We start from the raw sequence: 14,779 nt of genomic DNA on the forward strand, positions 1-14,779 counted from the left end.
AGTTTATACTTAAAGCATTGCAAATACCTCAGGGTTTTTTTGTTTGTTTGTTTGTTTTTTAAATAGAATCCTCCTAGCTCTATTCCTGCTAAATTCACTTAAAACCAAATAAGGCATATTTTGGCACTATGCATTTTTCTAAGCATTTCACAGTTTTTTGGGACATTACTCTAACATCTGTTTTTATTTCCTTGTTAATTCCTTTTCCTGACTCTGAACATAAAATATTCAGGAAAGTATGATTTCAAGGATAGGATGTTGGTGTGCTTTGAAAAAGCTCTGTCTTACTGTATGTTAGGGTATACTCTTTATCTCAAAGCAAAACAATGAGGATGAAAACCAAAAGGCTGTATATATAATACAGGGGTAACACTTTACTGTGCAAATATCTTGTCACTGAGAAGAGAAACGCAGGAATGTCAGTCAGAAGACTCTCAATCTGCACACAAAAAAAGGTGCATACAAGAGAAGATCCTGGATAAAGCTGTTTTATCAGTTAGTTGTAGGCCATGACAACAGTGCCTAACAAAATGATTTTGAAGTAAACAGTTGTGCTACGTAAACCCCTGATTTTTCACAAAAAGTGCAACAGATTTCTCCTATAGTGGAGAGAGAACTTATACAGGGATTTGCTGAAAAAAGAAGCCACAATAAATAGGACCTCATACACACCAAACTTTTTTCTATTCTACTATTTATTTAATTCTGAAGCGTAAGTCGCAGTTAGATTTATTAGTTTAATTTTATTGGGATTATTGCCTTTGCATTTGGGCAGCATGCTTTTCAGTCTCTTTTCTTCTATTCCGCATTAGTTTTCTGGGGTAATAAACATCTCTCACTTCCCTGAAGTATTACATTAAAATAATGTAGCATTTTTGCAAGGAAATGATCCAGTCTCATGTGTAACAATCACTACTAGTGCCTCCTGCTTTCCAGGGAAGACACAGCCTTTTACGTAACTTGTTAATTCCTTAGCAACTTGGAGGAAAAAAAAAGTAAATCAACCCTGTTCAGACTCTAATTGTACCCAAATGAGATTTACCCAGATGAGATGATAGATTCTGTGTGCCTTAAAGTATCACTGAAAGAAGGAATTAAAGATACTCTGCCCACCCAAAACCTGAAAAAGCTTGCTTGGAGGAACTTGGTTTTTTCCTACATTATCCTAAGCATCTGTAGAACACTGAGAATTTACAGAAAACCACAGTTGTTCCAGCATTGTGCTTTTGCAGGGTGACATTTGTTCCTTAGCTGCTTAGAAGATAATTTGTTTGCATGGAGACAGGTCATCCTATGCCCTAGAAAAGAGGCATGATTCAGTCAGAAAATGATGTGGTCTTTCATTTATATCATTATACTATGGGTGTTGAGCTGAACTCTGTGGTGCTAGTAGTTTAGTACTGGGAAAAAATGACACAAAATGTGCCATCCACTTTAGAGTGACAAGGTTTCCTTTGGTTGATTGTTTTTTTTCACCTGAGGAAGAAGCCAGGTTTATTAGTTGTATATTGGCTGTAGTAAGCATGGAAAACTCAGGAGGTCTGTGTTTCATTGCAATACTACTTGTTCTTTAGGACCAGCGGACTAGTGCTTTCTTTCTCCCAAACTACTTTACCCAAATTGCAAACCTAGCAAAAACAAAGTGAACACAGCATTCTCCTTTGCTAAGTCTTAAAGAGGAAGATTTCTAACCTTGGAGGATATCAGTGACATAAAGAGGGATGAAAATGCTATGTGACACCACAGGCTCATGCGTCCACAAAGATACATATTCTGTTCCTGCTCTTGACAAATTGCCACTGAGTTTTCCAAAGCAAGCTGAGAAGACACAGCGACACCTTGTAGATTTTTCCCTCTTGCTTACTTCTGTATCGTTTTCCTTACAGGCAAAAGGACAGGGAAGAACAGCACAGTCTTAATCAGTTAATTATATATAAATGCAGAATACATTCTGAATCCTCTGTCCTTTATTAAATTTATTATTTATTTTGGCGTGTGCTGACATGCTAGAGACTAGAAACATTATTAGAAACATTCATAAAGCAAAGTGACAAACCTTTCTCTCTTTCATAGTCTTGTTTTGTGATATTTACTACTGGGACCAAATTGTGGAGTTTTATGGGTTTTGTAACACACAAAGCCCATCAGTGATTTGCTGTCAGCTGCACTTACCAGCTCCCTTCAGAAGATATCAAAAAGCATTGCATATTTCTCTTTCAGTTATCCAGTTTGGCTTTGTCACACTCTTTGTTGCCTCCTTCCCTCTGGCACCTCTCTTTGCTCTTCTGAACAACATCATAGAAGTCCGGCTTGATGCAAAAAAGTTTGTTACTGAACTGAGGAGGCCAGACACAGTAAGAGCAAAAGATATAGGTAAGTAATGAAAAAAAAAATTACAGTGAAGATAACACCAAAAATTCAATAAAGAAGAAGAAAAATTATAGTAAATCCATTAATAAGTTCTGGTTTTTGCTTACAGGAATTTGGTATAACATTTTGAATGGTATTGGAAAGCTTTCGGTTATCATTAATGTAAGTATTTGGCTATACCAGTTTCTAACCATGATCTTGGGAGCTTATATATTGTCCCTCCAACATAATTTTAAAGTGAAGTCTAATTTTCTCAATTGCTATAAAATACAACAACATTTAAATTATCCAGTTCATTCTTGTGGAAGTGTAAAACATGATTTAATTACAAACAAGATGACTATTCACTCATCTCATTCTCTCTGTCCTAGTGTTGTGTAGGACAGGAAGACTAATTCATACAAGAACAACCAATGCAAGGGATGTAAGCAGGCAACATTCCAGATAATTGATAAAAATTTATACCCATGCCTTTTTCAGTTACTCTGCTAGTATAACTGTTGGTATGAATAAAAAGGATGTAAATATAACCGAGCAGAAAGTCCTTAGCTAGATAGTATTAGCATTTGTTCTGATACATTCAGGTATGGTTACATCCCTAAACATAATTTCTCCCACAGAGCAAGTATTTCTGTAAGAGTAGCTTTTTCTTTTTCTTTTCTTTTTTTTTTTTTTTTTTGAGTTGGGTTACACATTCCCCAAGCTACAAAATCTTAATGGAAAAATATATTCTTTCACAGACCATAATGCATGTCTGTAATACAGATACACTATGTTTATTGTTCTACATGTATGCCTAAGTAAAATTTTCCTGTAAGTGCTTTAAGATCAAAACGACCCATGCCCTAGGAGTTTAATCATAATTCTATCTAGTGGGTTTTTGACCCACAGATCATAGAAACATTTAGGTTGGAAAAGACCTTTAAGATCATCGAGTTGAACCGTAAAATATAAAAGATATCAAAGCACTTTAGAAAGGCAGATGATTGTCACTACTGAAGGGGAAACTTGTGCAGAGGTGTTATGCAATTTATCTAGTACAATAGCTTCCAGCACAACAGTACTCTGTAGCAGTATGTAAGCTATCATTACAACTGGGAGAACTATAATGCCTCCAGAGAAGCAGTGTTGTTTGACTTGGGTGGAGCATTGTTCACTTATGGCTCAGCAGTTTCCAGGATTTCAGGTAGGAAATCTGTGCAGCCCTACACATACCCATAATTTTGCTGTCAGGCATAGATTTCAGGTTTCCAGCACTGATCTTGGCTGGATGAGCAAAAATCTGCAGCCTCTTGGTTTTATCTGAATACATTTTGCAGATTTATGATCCTTGGTTATTTTCTGTGTCAAACAAACTCTGAACATGTTTATTTCCTGGGGATCCCATTAAAATATCAGTTAGCTACTTTTTGTTGGCAGAAATATTAATATGTGCATACCCAATTTTAAAAAATACTGAATGCCCAGTTCTGCTTCTCCATCTGAATAATACTGATGCAGAAGAACTATTTAGCAAAATGTAGTTTTAAATAAATCTAATGATTTCTTATTAATATGATCTGGATACTTCTGTGTCTGATGCACTTCACAATTACGCCAGTTTTATACCAGCATGAGATCCACCAATGTCAGATGTATAAATCCTTATGCAGAGGGGAAAATGGAGATTGACTACTTTGCACTCAACTGGTTTATCTCAGATAACACTGTGTAACTACACCAAATTATACTTCAAATTATGCCAGCTAGCTATTATATCTTCTTGTAGTTTTCTTTTTAAAACTAGTGATAAACCTCCTAATGGCTCCAGGGATGGAGAATGTACAGTACATTAATTGTTTTTGCTACTATATGATGTAAGAAATATTCCACTTCCCTGACTGCAACCTTCCCCTGGAGAGACAGAGCAGGTTACTGTGCATTTATATAAGTATACGTTCTGTACCAGGTCTGGCCATTTAACCCTCACTTCATCACCACTCTAAACTTACTTGAAGGTGAAAATTATCACCTGAATTAACTTAATCTAAAACATGTTAGACATAAATTCACAACACTGTCGTTGGGTTGTGTTGTTTTGCTTTTTTTTTTTTTTTTTGTCTCTCAGGCTTTTGTAATTGCTGTCACATCTGATTTCATTCCACGCCTTATGTATCAATACGCATACAGTCAAAATGGAACCATGCATGGCTTCATCAATCACACGCTCTCATACTTCAATGTCAGTCATCTCAAAGCTGGAACACAGCCAGAAAACTCCCCATTTGCACGGGATGTTTTATTCTGCAGGTAAAGTACTTCTAACAACAGTTTGCATAGTCAAAGTAATTTCTTCGGGTCTTTTGTCAGACAAAATTTTTCCAAGTGGGAACTGATAATATTTGTGCCTTTAAAAAGGTGGGTTTAAGAGTACAGCTTTTAGAGTATTCTCACTATGTTAGAAGGTTCTTAGAAGGGTTCTTCCAGTGCATTAAAAGACAAAATAAACGCTTTAGGCAGACTTAGTCAAATAAAAAAATAAATCCTTTCCTTATTGAAAGATATAACTTTCATTAATAAAAAAGAGTTTTTAAAATGGACACTCACTAATTAGAACCAGGCTTTCTTTTTCTTTATTAAATTCAGTGTTTACTTGATGAGATCTGAGTTTTCAATATATCATGCCCATCTTTAAAACCTGTACTGTTCCCCATGTATATGTCTTATATTTCAGATTCATCTTTTGAGACTGGGGAAACAAGGCTCAACTTCATTTAAAATATATTCAAAATGTCTAGTACACTGCTCCCATAGTGCAGATACCTATGGAGTAGTTCTAGTTTACATGAGAAATAATAACGTAGTTCCAGGGCTCTCAAAGTAACCTTGCTTTTTAATAAAAATAAGCAGAAATTAAAAGAGCTGTTTTAAGGCACTACAACCCAAGGCTGTTCAAAACTGAGGTCCTCGAGTCAGCGCTATATTCAACAGCCTGCCTCAGCTTCCTTTTGGATTCCCTTGAAATCACACTGTGCTTAGCCTCTACAATGGCAAGAAATCATGACAAAACTTGTTCTTCCATTTTCTTTGGAAGGAGAGCCTTCATTTATGCTTATTACACACAGGTCTTCAGTCAGCCTCCCTTGTTTTGATGCATAATATATTTGCCTATGTTAGCTGTCTTTTTGTGATGCGTGGCAAAGTTTTTGAATCTAATACTCCAGGTAGTTGCCATCTGAACCTGTCCTGGTTCTAAAACTAGTTCCACTTCTGTCTTTCCCAGTCTCCTTTCTCAAACTGAGGTCTTCGCTCCCATGCTTTCATTGTGTGGTTTTACTCTCAGATCAAATTTTGGCTAAGGTGTCAAATGTGGGATTCTTGAAATCTATCACCATATTATCTCAGCATCAGTGTCAAAGCAAGGGCACAAAATCAGTTACCAAGCAGAGCATAATGATGAGACAAATCTTACAGGTGACATTCAGATAACATTTAGCATCAGATTGGCCTTTACTTGCATTACTGGTGTATTGAATACTCATACTGCCAGAAAATAGTGCTAGTATTGTAGATACTTGTAAATATCAAGTAGTGTTTTCTGGTTAGAGCTTCAGAATTCTTTCTTCTTTCCTCCCATTCATTTGAATTCATTGTCCTTGATAAATCTGTATTTAAAATACAGATAGATTTCTTCATTATTAGTTCCAATTATCCCTACAGTTCTGCATATCATATTTCTTAAAGAAATTGTATTTACAGAGTAGATAGAGGCAGCTGCAAATTTTTATAGGGTTACCATTGAGTTATGACTATTAGTTTCTTCGATAAATCTGCAAGAGCAGGTCTCAGTGTGACATAGAAGGCTTGTAACTAAAGCTAGTTAGGATGCACATTTTTGTCCTACCAAAATCTTTGTCTTCATGTTAAAGTTGGGGAGAGAAAATATGTCAATAAATTAAACATTTTTATTTAAAAAAAAAATTTAACCCCACAAAATTCAATTAATTTTAAATATTAAAGCGAGAGTGTTTAACTCAGCGCAGCCATGTCCCGGTGTCAGGAACTTTGTTATATCTCTGCTGCCTCTTGGGAGGCGATCAGGGCAGACAGAAAGGAATAGCTCTCCAGTGCTTAAAGCTGCACGCTATGCTCTACCTGCTGCTTTGCTTGTGGCAGACAGGGTAAAGCACCTTAAACCTGGGACCTGTCCTCTTTCTTTTCTCAGAATGTTCTTCCCTGTGAGCTCTTCCTTGTAAGCTATTAGAATTGTAGAATAGAATCACAGAATCATTTAGGTTGGAAAAGACCTTTAAGATCACCGAGTCCAACCATTAACCTAACACTGCCAAGTCCACCGCTAAACCACGTCCCTAAGCACCACACCTACACATCTTTTAAATACCTCCAGGGATGGTGACTCCACCACTTCCCTGGGCAGCCTGTTCCAATGATAGACAACCCTTTTGGTGAAGAAATTGTTCCTAATATCCAATCTAAATTTCCCCTGGCACAACTTGAGGCCGTTTCCTCTTGTCCTATCACTTGTTACTTTGGAGAAGAGACCAACACCCACCTGGCTACAACCTCCTTTCAGGTAGTTGTAGAGAGCAATAAGGTCTCCCCTCAGCCTCCTTTTCTCCAGGCTAAACAACCCCAGTTCCCTCAGGTGCTCCTCATAAGACTTGTGCTCTAGACCCTTCACCAGCTTCCTTGCTCTTCTCTGGACACGCTCCAGCACCTCAATGTCCTTCTTGTACTGAGGGGCCCAAAACTGAACACAGTACTTGAGGTGCGGCCTCACCAGAGCTGAGTACAGGGGGATGATCACTCCCCTAGTCCTGCTGGCCACACTATTTCTGATACAAGCCAGGATGCTGTTGGCCTTCTTGGCCACCTGGGCACACTGCTGGCTCATGTTCAGCCAACTGTTGACCAACACCCCCAGGTCCTTTTCCCCCAGGCAGTTTTCCAGCCACTCTTCCCCAAGCCTGTAGCGTTGCATGGGGTTGTTGTGACCCAAGTGCAGGACCCAGCACTGACCCCTGTTGGACCTTGTACAGTTGGCCTTGGTCCATGGATCCAGCCTGTCCAGATCCCTCTGTAGAGCCTTCCTACCCTCCAGCAGATCAACACTCCCGCCCAACTTGGTGTTGTCTGCAAAACAGTGTCAGTATATTTTAGTATATTGCTAGGAGTTAATTCTTAGTATAATATTACGTGTGAGAGTATTGAGCATCTCTGTACTTTCTGGTAGACTCTTAAGCCTGTGAAATGCTTTTCTGCTCTCAGTTCCTAGCACTTTTTAATTTGCATCCCCAAATTAGCCTATGTTTTCCTTCAACAAGTATCTTGATCCATATGGATCTCCCACTTCGCTGTGACTTTGCTACTTTCACTTTGCTACTGTTTACCTGGTCTCAGTCCCTGCCCTCTCTTTATGGTGTATGTCTGCCAGTGTATTTGGAAATGTGTGCATTAACAACGGTGATGAAGTGCCCTCCTCAGATGAGTGTGGATTCAACAGAGCCAAAATACAGAGAGAAGGGAACAATACACACTAGGTATAAAAGTGGTCCCCACCTGATAACATCAAGTCTATGCCACTGAGTTAAAAAAAGTAAAAAATGATTGCAAACAAGAAGCATATGATAAAAATCTGACCATGTTACTGGTCTGAATGAGAAACAACTATGAGAGCATTTCTGTTCCATTATCAAGAAATAATTGGGAAAAGATGTCAGCATCCACTTTCACTGTTTCTCGTTATCACTCAGCTCATTTGAATCTTATCAAAATCATAGCTTCGGACAGAACTATCACTGTGATAAAATGTGGGGTATCTAGCTTGTGTCCCAAGAGACAAGCAACAAACACTGTCCCTTAAGCTAGAACTAAAATCTGCTTTTCTGTTTTTGGCAAATATGTTGGGAACAAGCTGACCTCTCTTATTCTTAGATTTCTGTGACCTCTGGAGATAAATGTGGTTACAATAAGCCTGCCTTTTGCTGCTTACGGGCATTGCCAGAGATTAAGGTATCTTAAAAATAACCATAACAAGCCAGAAACAACTCTCCCACCAAACATCCAGATACATTCTTTGAATATTTTGAACAGCATTTTCTACAATGTTGTGAACTCTTTGACACTGCTTCCAAATAAACATTGCTATAATGCCATTCTGATGCATTATTTTTAATGATTTTTTTCAGAGCACAACAACATTTGTGTAGCTGAAGGCAAATTAAAAGCAAACCTTGCTAAGTTATGTGACATTTTTATTGGTTTAGCCCTTTTAATCTTTATAATCTGGTATGATAATAGAGTACATGAAGGTGTGCAGATCTCAGTGAAAAGAAGAAGGCAGCAGATAGGGAGTCATTAAAGGGACTTTTCCCTTAATGCGAGTCTGCTCCAATATTCAGAAATTTATAAAGTGTCTTTGAATTAATTAATTTTCTTAATGCCCTGGGATTCATCTCATCTACGCCCAATGATCAGTGGTGGATTTTAATGCTTTTTCCTGAAGAATTCTTTTATACTCCTGCATTGCTGAAGCACTATTTGGTCATGTTTTCTTCAATTTCTTGTCAAAGACCAGCTGAAAAAGATTAAACAGATCAGCTTATTTAGACTGATTCAGAATTCCACCTACATAGACATTTTGATTTTTTTCTACCAGACTTTCTTTTTCCCCATGCAATATACTTTTTAAATATACTTGCGCATTTCTCTTAGCTCTGCCTGCAGTTCAGTTGTGTCTAAGCCTTGCCTGGCCCTCTCCATCCTGACTTCCAAACATATCTCTACTCTCAGTGTGCATTTTTCTTTTTTCCCCTCAGAACTTTTCTGTGCTCTATTCTTAAACCACATTGACTACTTCATATTATTGTCCTTTTTCAGTGGAATTGGAGTTGTTTGCTATTTTTTAAATGCAATAGTCTTTGGACCGCCAGTTGTTTGCTCTTTCTAGCATACCTGCTGAAACAAATTTTTTAAGAATCAGGAACTGAAGAAGTGAGGGAAAAGATGGACTTTTTAAAAAAGAAATTACCTGTAGAATATAGTGGTTAGAAAAGGCCTGGATTATTGCACTTTGAAGTCCCACGTGCCATAGAATAATGAGAAAGGGAGGTGGGGAGGAGGCCCATCTACCTTCTCTGTAGCTCTAACAACATCTCCCTTCACCATAAATCATTTGCTAGTGTTCTGTTGAATGTAGGTTCAGGCATCACAAGCAGTGTGATTTCCAGCTGAGCCAGGAGAAATTTCCGTGGGGTCTGATGTCCTGCAACACTTAGTTTGTGAAGCTCGGAGTACATTAAATGGAAAACCCACCACAGTTGGTGACCCTTGCAGGTGAACCTGGGCTCCGTTTCAAGACTGGGATTGATTTATAGTGCTAGGCAAAATCCACAACAAACTCAGTGGTTTTCCTTGGCTTTGATGTTCAAGCAGATTAAATTCAAGGGAACTGATTCTGGCTCTCGCTGCAGCCCTTGCACACAGATTTGAGAAACACGCAGGAGTCCACATTGTGCAGAAAGGTACTAGAGGGGGAATCTGACAGCGCTGGCACAGCACAGGGCCAAGCAGGAATCCTGTGTAAGACAGGACGAAGAGCTCGGCTGCTGTGTATGCACCACTGAACAAAACAAATAATCCAGGGTCTAACACAGCCCAGGCAGTGCTTCCCTAAATTAATACAGCCCCTGATTTAAAGTTTGTTTTCTCCTCCTCTCTCTCCTGCCTCTCCGGATCGTGGGTTGTACCTTGTGTCCTTTGTCTCCAGGAGGTGCAGCACAGAATTACATCCAGCATTTCAGACCGAATTTCTTGGGGGGGGGGCGGGGGGAGGGGGGCAGGAAGGGGAGGGTGGGATCTAGGGGGTGTATGGATTGTAAATGTATAATTTCACATGCAAAACCATGTGGATAGAATCTGAAGGTAAGTTTGGTAAGAGCACCTGCAAACTGAAGCTGACAGATTTTATATATGAACCTTCTCCATTATACCCCGATGGAGGCTTTTCCACAGTCTAATGAATCTTACTGTCAGGAAGGGTTCTGTGGTATTCAAAACAGATTTTCCCTTTCTTAATTTCATCCCATTACTCCTAGTCAAACACTGTGAACAGCACTAAATTATCCCTTTCAGTCCTAAGGGCACAATTTGTGCATGGTTATCATGTCCAACTGTGGCTGTTACTTACCAAAGTGGAGCAATACATGTGCTCTTCTTTAATCTTCTCTGGTGAGTCAGTCTCCGCAGCCCCTGGATTGTTTTGCTGAACCGCCTTCAATTTATTGCTATTTTTTTATTTTTTTTTTTCCCTTTTTTTTTCCCCTCTCTGAAATCCCCACAGCTGAATGGCTGAATGCAGCATTCCAGGTGTGGCTTTACCTGAGCTGTTCAGAGAAAGCCTAATACCCCCCAGCACCATCATGCCTTCCTTTTGTTTATACATCCACAAGTCATACTGTCCTGCTGCCATATATCAAACTTGTGCTCACTTGCTGGCCACTGTAAGCTCCAGGCTATTTTCATTACATTTTCTATCAAAGTCTGTCCTTTCAAAGATCTTTCAATTGTTTTATTTTTAATTATTTTCCATTTCCCCAGATTATTCTCATTGTGTTTCCTGTCTGTATTTCTTATTGCTTTCTGTGTTTCCTGCTATTTGCAAAACTTTCCAATTTAGGAGCATCTGTGACTTTATTAGCCTGTTGTTTACTTCCAAATGATTGATGATAATAGTAAAAGCATCAGTCTTTACACCAAACCACTAAGGTTCTGTTTTATCCTGTCTGAAGCTAGACAGTTCATTTAGGAAGTGCCTTTCCCATGGCTCCCCCTGTTGTTAATGCAAAGACAGGAACCACCAAAGTGTGAGTCAGATTTTACGTGGGCTGAATTATTCCCTAAATTAATCAAGGTTTAGGTGAGATAAAAGCAGGATTGTCTCCTTTAATCTGAAAATGCCTTGGACAATCTCTATGCTTTAATTTCAACACTTTATTCCCTGTACACTGAGATCAATTTAACATTAACAAAAAAAAAAAGAGGAGACATTTGTAAATCCTGGAAAATCTGGAAATTTCCAACATTAGAACAACATGATTTTGGTTACAAATGTGGAAACCAGACTAAGCTTGCTAAATTCAGTGGAGATAGTCCAGCGCTAATTCTGGACTTCTATTTCATAATAAGGGTTGAAGTAGGAACATCTGGAGGATTTGATTCTTTAGGTTTTGTGATTGGGAAATCACGTTAAAGCAATTGGTGCAGGAGGAGATTGCTGGAACTGTGTGATAACTCAGCTGTCTCCATCGACAGGTTCAAAGACTACAGAGAACCACCTTGGTCCCCAAATCAGTATGAGTATACTAAACAGTACTGGGCGGTCTTATCTGCTCGCTTGGCTTTTGTTATTCTATTTCAGGTAAGTCTGTTGAGTTGCTGCAATTTCAGTCACAGAAATATCATAATAAATGGTTTGAAATGCATGTGCCAAAGCAGCCCATGTCCAATAGAGCTTTTCTGTTTGCAAATACCCAGCCTGATGTGCTTGCACCCAGCCTGCCGAGGTGTCGGTGGGGCTGCAGCACAGGCTCTCCCTTCGGAGCACTGTGGCACACCTCCTCAGTGGAGATTTCCGCTCCCTTCATGGAAGGGAAGCCCCACAGCCTGCATTAGCCCCTGGCACTAGCAGTGATCCCCAGAACACCCCAGCCTCTTGAATGTTTCAGTTAAGTGGACTTTATCAGCTTTTATACTCTCAGGGGCACGACTTGTAAAAAGGAACTAAATGCAATGTAGGCTTGTGAATTGCTGTTCTTTACCCAAAGCAAGCAATAAACAGAAGTAATAAATCCTCCAAGGTCTTCTGCTACTTTCTACAAGTAAATGGAGTAAATTCTCCCCAGTGTGGAAATTTCATTGGCAAAAGATTTGCTATCGTGGCTTGCCTTCTGAATGGCAGAAACCTTCTGCTCTCCTCCATGGTCTGGGATCCCTCCATAGTTAAATTGGGCCCAACCCTTGTATTGAAATCTGCCTGTCTTTTCTCCTCACCTGCCAAATATTCCTAAGCGTGACTGTGAGTCTTGCCTGGTTTATATTGCCCTCTTCTGCTTCTTTGCTCTGTCTTCAGTAATCTTCCACCACTGGCTGCAAAATGTTTGAAACCAACTGGTTATGCTGGACTTCAAATAGCCTGCCTGTTCTGCCAGAGTACATTCCCTGGTTAATTAGCTCCATTGTCTCAGATGGGGACAGAGGGTTCATGCTAGTAGCCTTGTCAGCAAACGTTCTCACACATTTTCAGGCATTACACAACACGGCAGTTTTCAAAGCATTGTCATGATAATATAAACCCCAAAGTATAATTTATTTATAAATTTCACAACGAGCAAAACTTTACCCAGTCTGCTTCCTGCCTCTGTGTTAAGAGCATTACCTGTAATGACCTTGACACTTCAGGTTCAAGGTTGTGGCTTGCACGCTGCAGTAGCGTAAAAAATCCTACTTGTCAGCAGTCAGAAGGATTTGAGGACAGAACGAGCACGGAAGTTGTCTGCTGTCTGCTCAGGCCACATGGTATGATTGTGTTGGAGGATGCTTTCACTGACATTGCCCTTATAGTAATGAATTCTGAGCTCAGTCTCAATGAATTTGATATTGAGAGCTGAGCACCTTTGAATACCTGTAAAGAATAAGGCTACTTTATCTGTGCAGGCCATGAATCGTTTGATGAATCCAAGTCCTTTCCCATTTTAGACCTGAAGCATGCGTTTAATTCAGCCACTCCACTGAGGGGGAGTTGTGCACAAATGTAACCTGTTTCTTGAACTAAGGCCTTACTCAACTGCTTAATACTACATGCCATCAGCAAAATGTGTTTGATGCCTGCCTCATAGCTATAGCAAAGGTTTGGGTTTGCTCTAGTGTAAGTATTGTGGATTTTTTATACTTGCTTCATGTCCGTTGCTGTGTTTGCAGAACTTGGTGATGTTCCTCAGTGTTCTAGTTGACTGGATGATTCCTGACATCCCCAAGGACATCAGCGAACAGATCAAAAAGGAGAAGAGCGTGCTTGTTGACTTCTTCCTGAAGGAAGAGCATGAAAAACTGAAGCTGATTGAAAGCTTTATCGCACGTGACAAGCAGAAACACAAAAGTGGGACCAAAGGCGAAAGGATCCGGGCTGCCAGCTTCTGTCAGTTTAACCGAAGTCAGAAAGGCAGCTTTGCCTCCTTTAGCTCACAGCACACAGAAGTGTGACTCCTTAGGGAAGGGTAACATACTATGCTTACCTCTGCAATACCTGCTTACTGTGTGATGTGATTCTGAACCTGGAGCAAGGGAGGGAGAGACAGTCAAGGAAGAGACAGGGAGCAAAAAAGAGGCTTCTTTTGCTTCCTTTGAAGCTCCATATGCAAGCATCTCCATTACATTTTATATGCTATCTGGGCTGCAGCATTTTCAGACTTTATCAGTGCGAGATAAGGGCTATATTGTGGCTGTAGCTGGTCCTCGTGGTGATGCATGTGAGTTGGGCAGGCGCGCAGGAATTCTCGCTCGTGCAGTCTCAGCAGTAGGACCACAGCCGTCCCTCTTCCTGCAGATGCCCTGTGGGGCACGGGGAATAGAAGGGACACTCCTGCCCTAGTATCTATCTTTTGGCAGATCTGACCCACCACAGTGAAGTGCACACAACGTGTGGTCTCACGGTTTGTAGCTGCCAGCGGATGGTTTATAAACATGTGGAGTCTCAGTGAGTCCTTGTGCCTTCCTAACGTACACTGCCAGTTGGTGCTGTCTCTGTAGAGCGTGCAGGGCTGTTGTTAAGGGCACAGAGCTGTGGGAACAGAAGGAATGAAAATCACCGGCCACTGTCATGTAAAAATATATTGTGTTTTGCTTAGCAGGAGCCTGAATGTATGTGCTAATGAGCAGAGAGGCAACAACATATGCATCAGAATGAAGTAAAACTGCTAGAACTAGGGAAGCTCATTGTTATTCATTGTCCTGAACCAAAAAAAAACCCAAAAAACCCTGCATGTTTGATTGTCCTTTCACTTAGACTGGGAATTCAGCCAGTATCAAGAGGAATTGCACCACTAAACCAACACCAGTGAGAAGCTGACGAGTGATAATGGAATCAAGCCCTGTAAATCATGTGGCATCTTCATGTACATTGCGCATAAAGTAACAAAAGTTGCTTCTGTTGTGCATTTATTGTAAAGTAAAATATCTTGCAGAACTGCATTTTATTGGAAGATAAACATGTTCAATAACCAAGCTTTCATCTACAAGCATTTAATGAATAACTGTGTTCTGTTATGAATGAAAATAAAACTTTCTTAAAAAATCTGTTTCTTTTACTGTAGATTTTGTCTCTAACCCAACTTGAAATTTGGAGTCTGTATAA

The 14,779-nt window shown here is 39.8% G+C and overlaps 1 protein-coding gene across 1 annotated transcript in view; it reads left to right on the plus strand.

Annotated features, from left to right (window-relative positions):
- ANO2 (anoctamin 2) overlaps positions 1-13,629 on the plus strand; it is a 198,777-nt gene extending 185,148 nt beyond the window's left edge. Inside the window, exons 21-25 of the mRNA XM_054812685.1 lie at positions 2,221-2,373; positions 2,480-2,532; positions 4,478-4,659; positions 11,683-11,788; positions 13,348-13,629. Coding sequence (XP_054668660.1) covers positions 2,221-2,373; positions 2,480-2,532; positions 4,478-4,659; positions 11,683-11,788; positions 13,348-13,629 — 776 coding nt within the window. The remainder of the gene's footprint in view (positions 1-2,220; positions 2,374-2,479; positions 2,533-4,477; positions 4,660-11,682; positions 11,789-13,347) is intronic.
- Positions 13,630-14,779: the final 1,150 nt, after the last annotated feature.

This window comes from Grus americana, chromosome 1 (assembly GCF_028858705.1).
Source record: "Grus americana isolate bGruAme1 chromosome 1, bGruAme1.mat, whole genome shotgun sequence".
Classification (NCBI taxonomy): Eukaryota; Metazoa; Chordata; class Aves; order Gruiformes; family Gruidae; genus Grus; species Grus americana.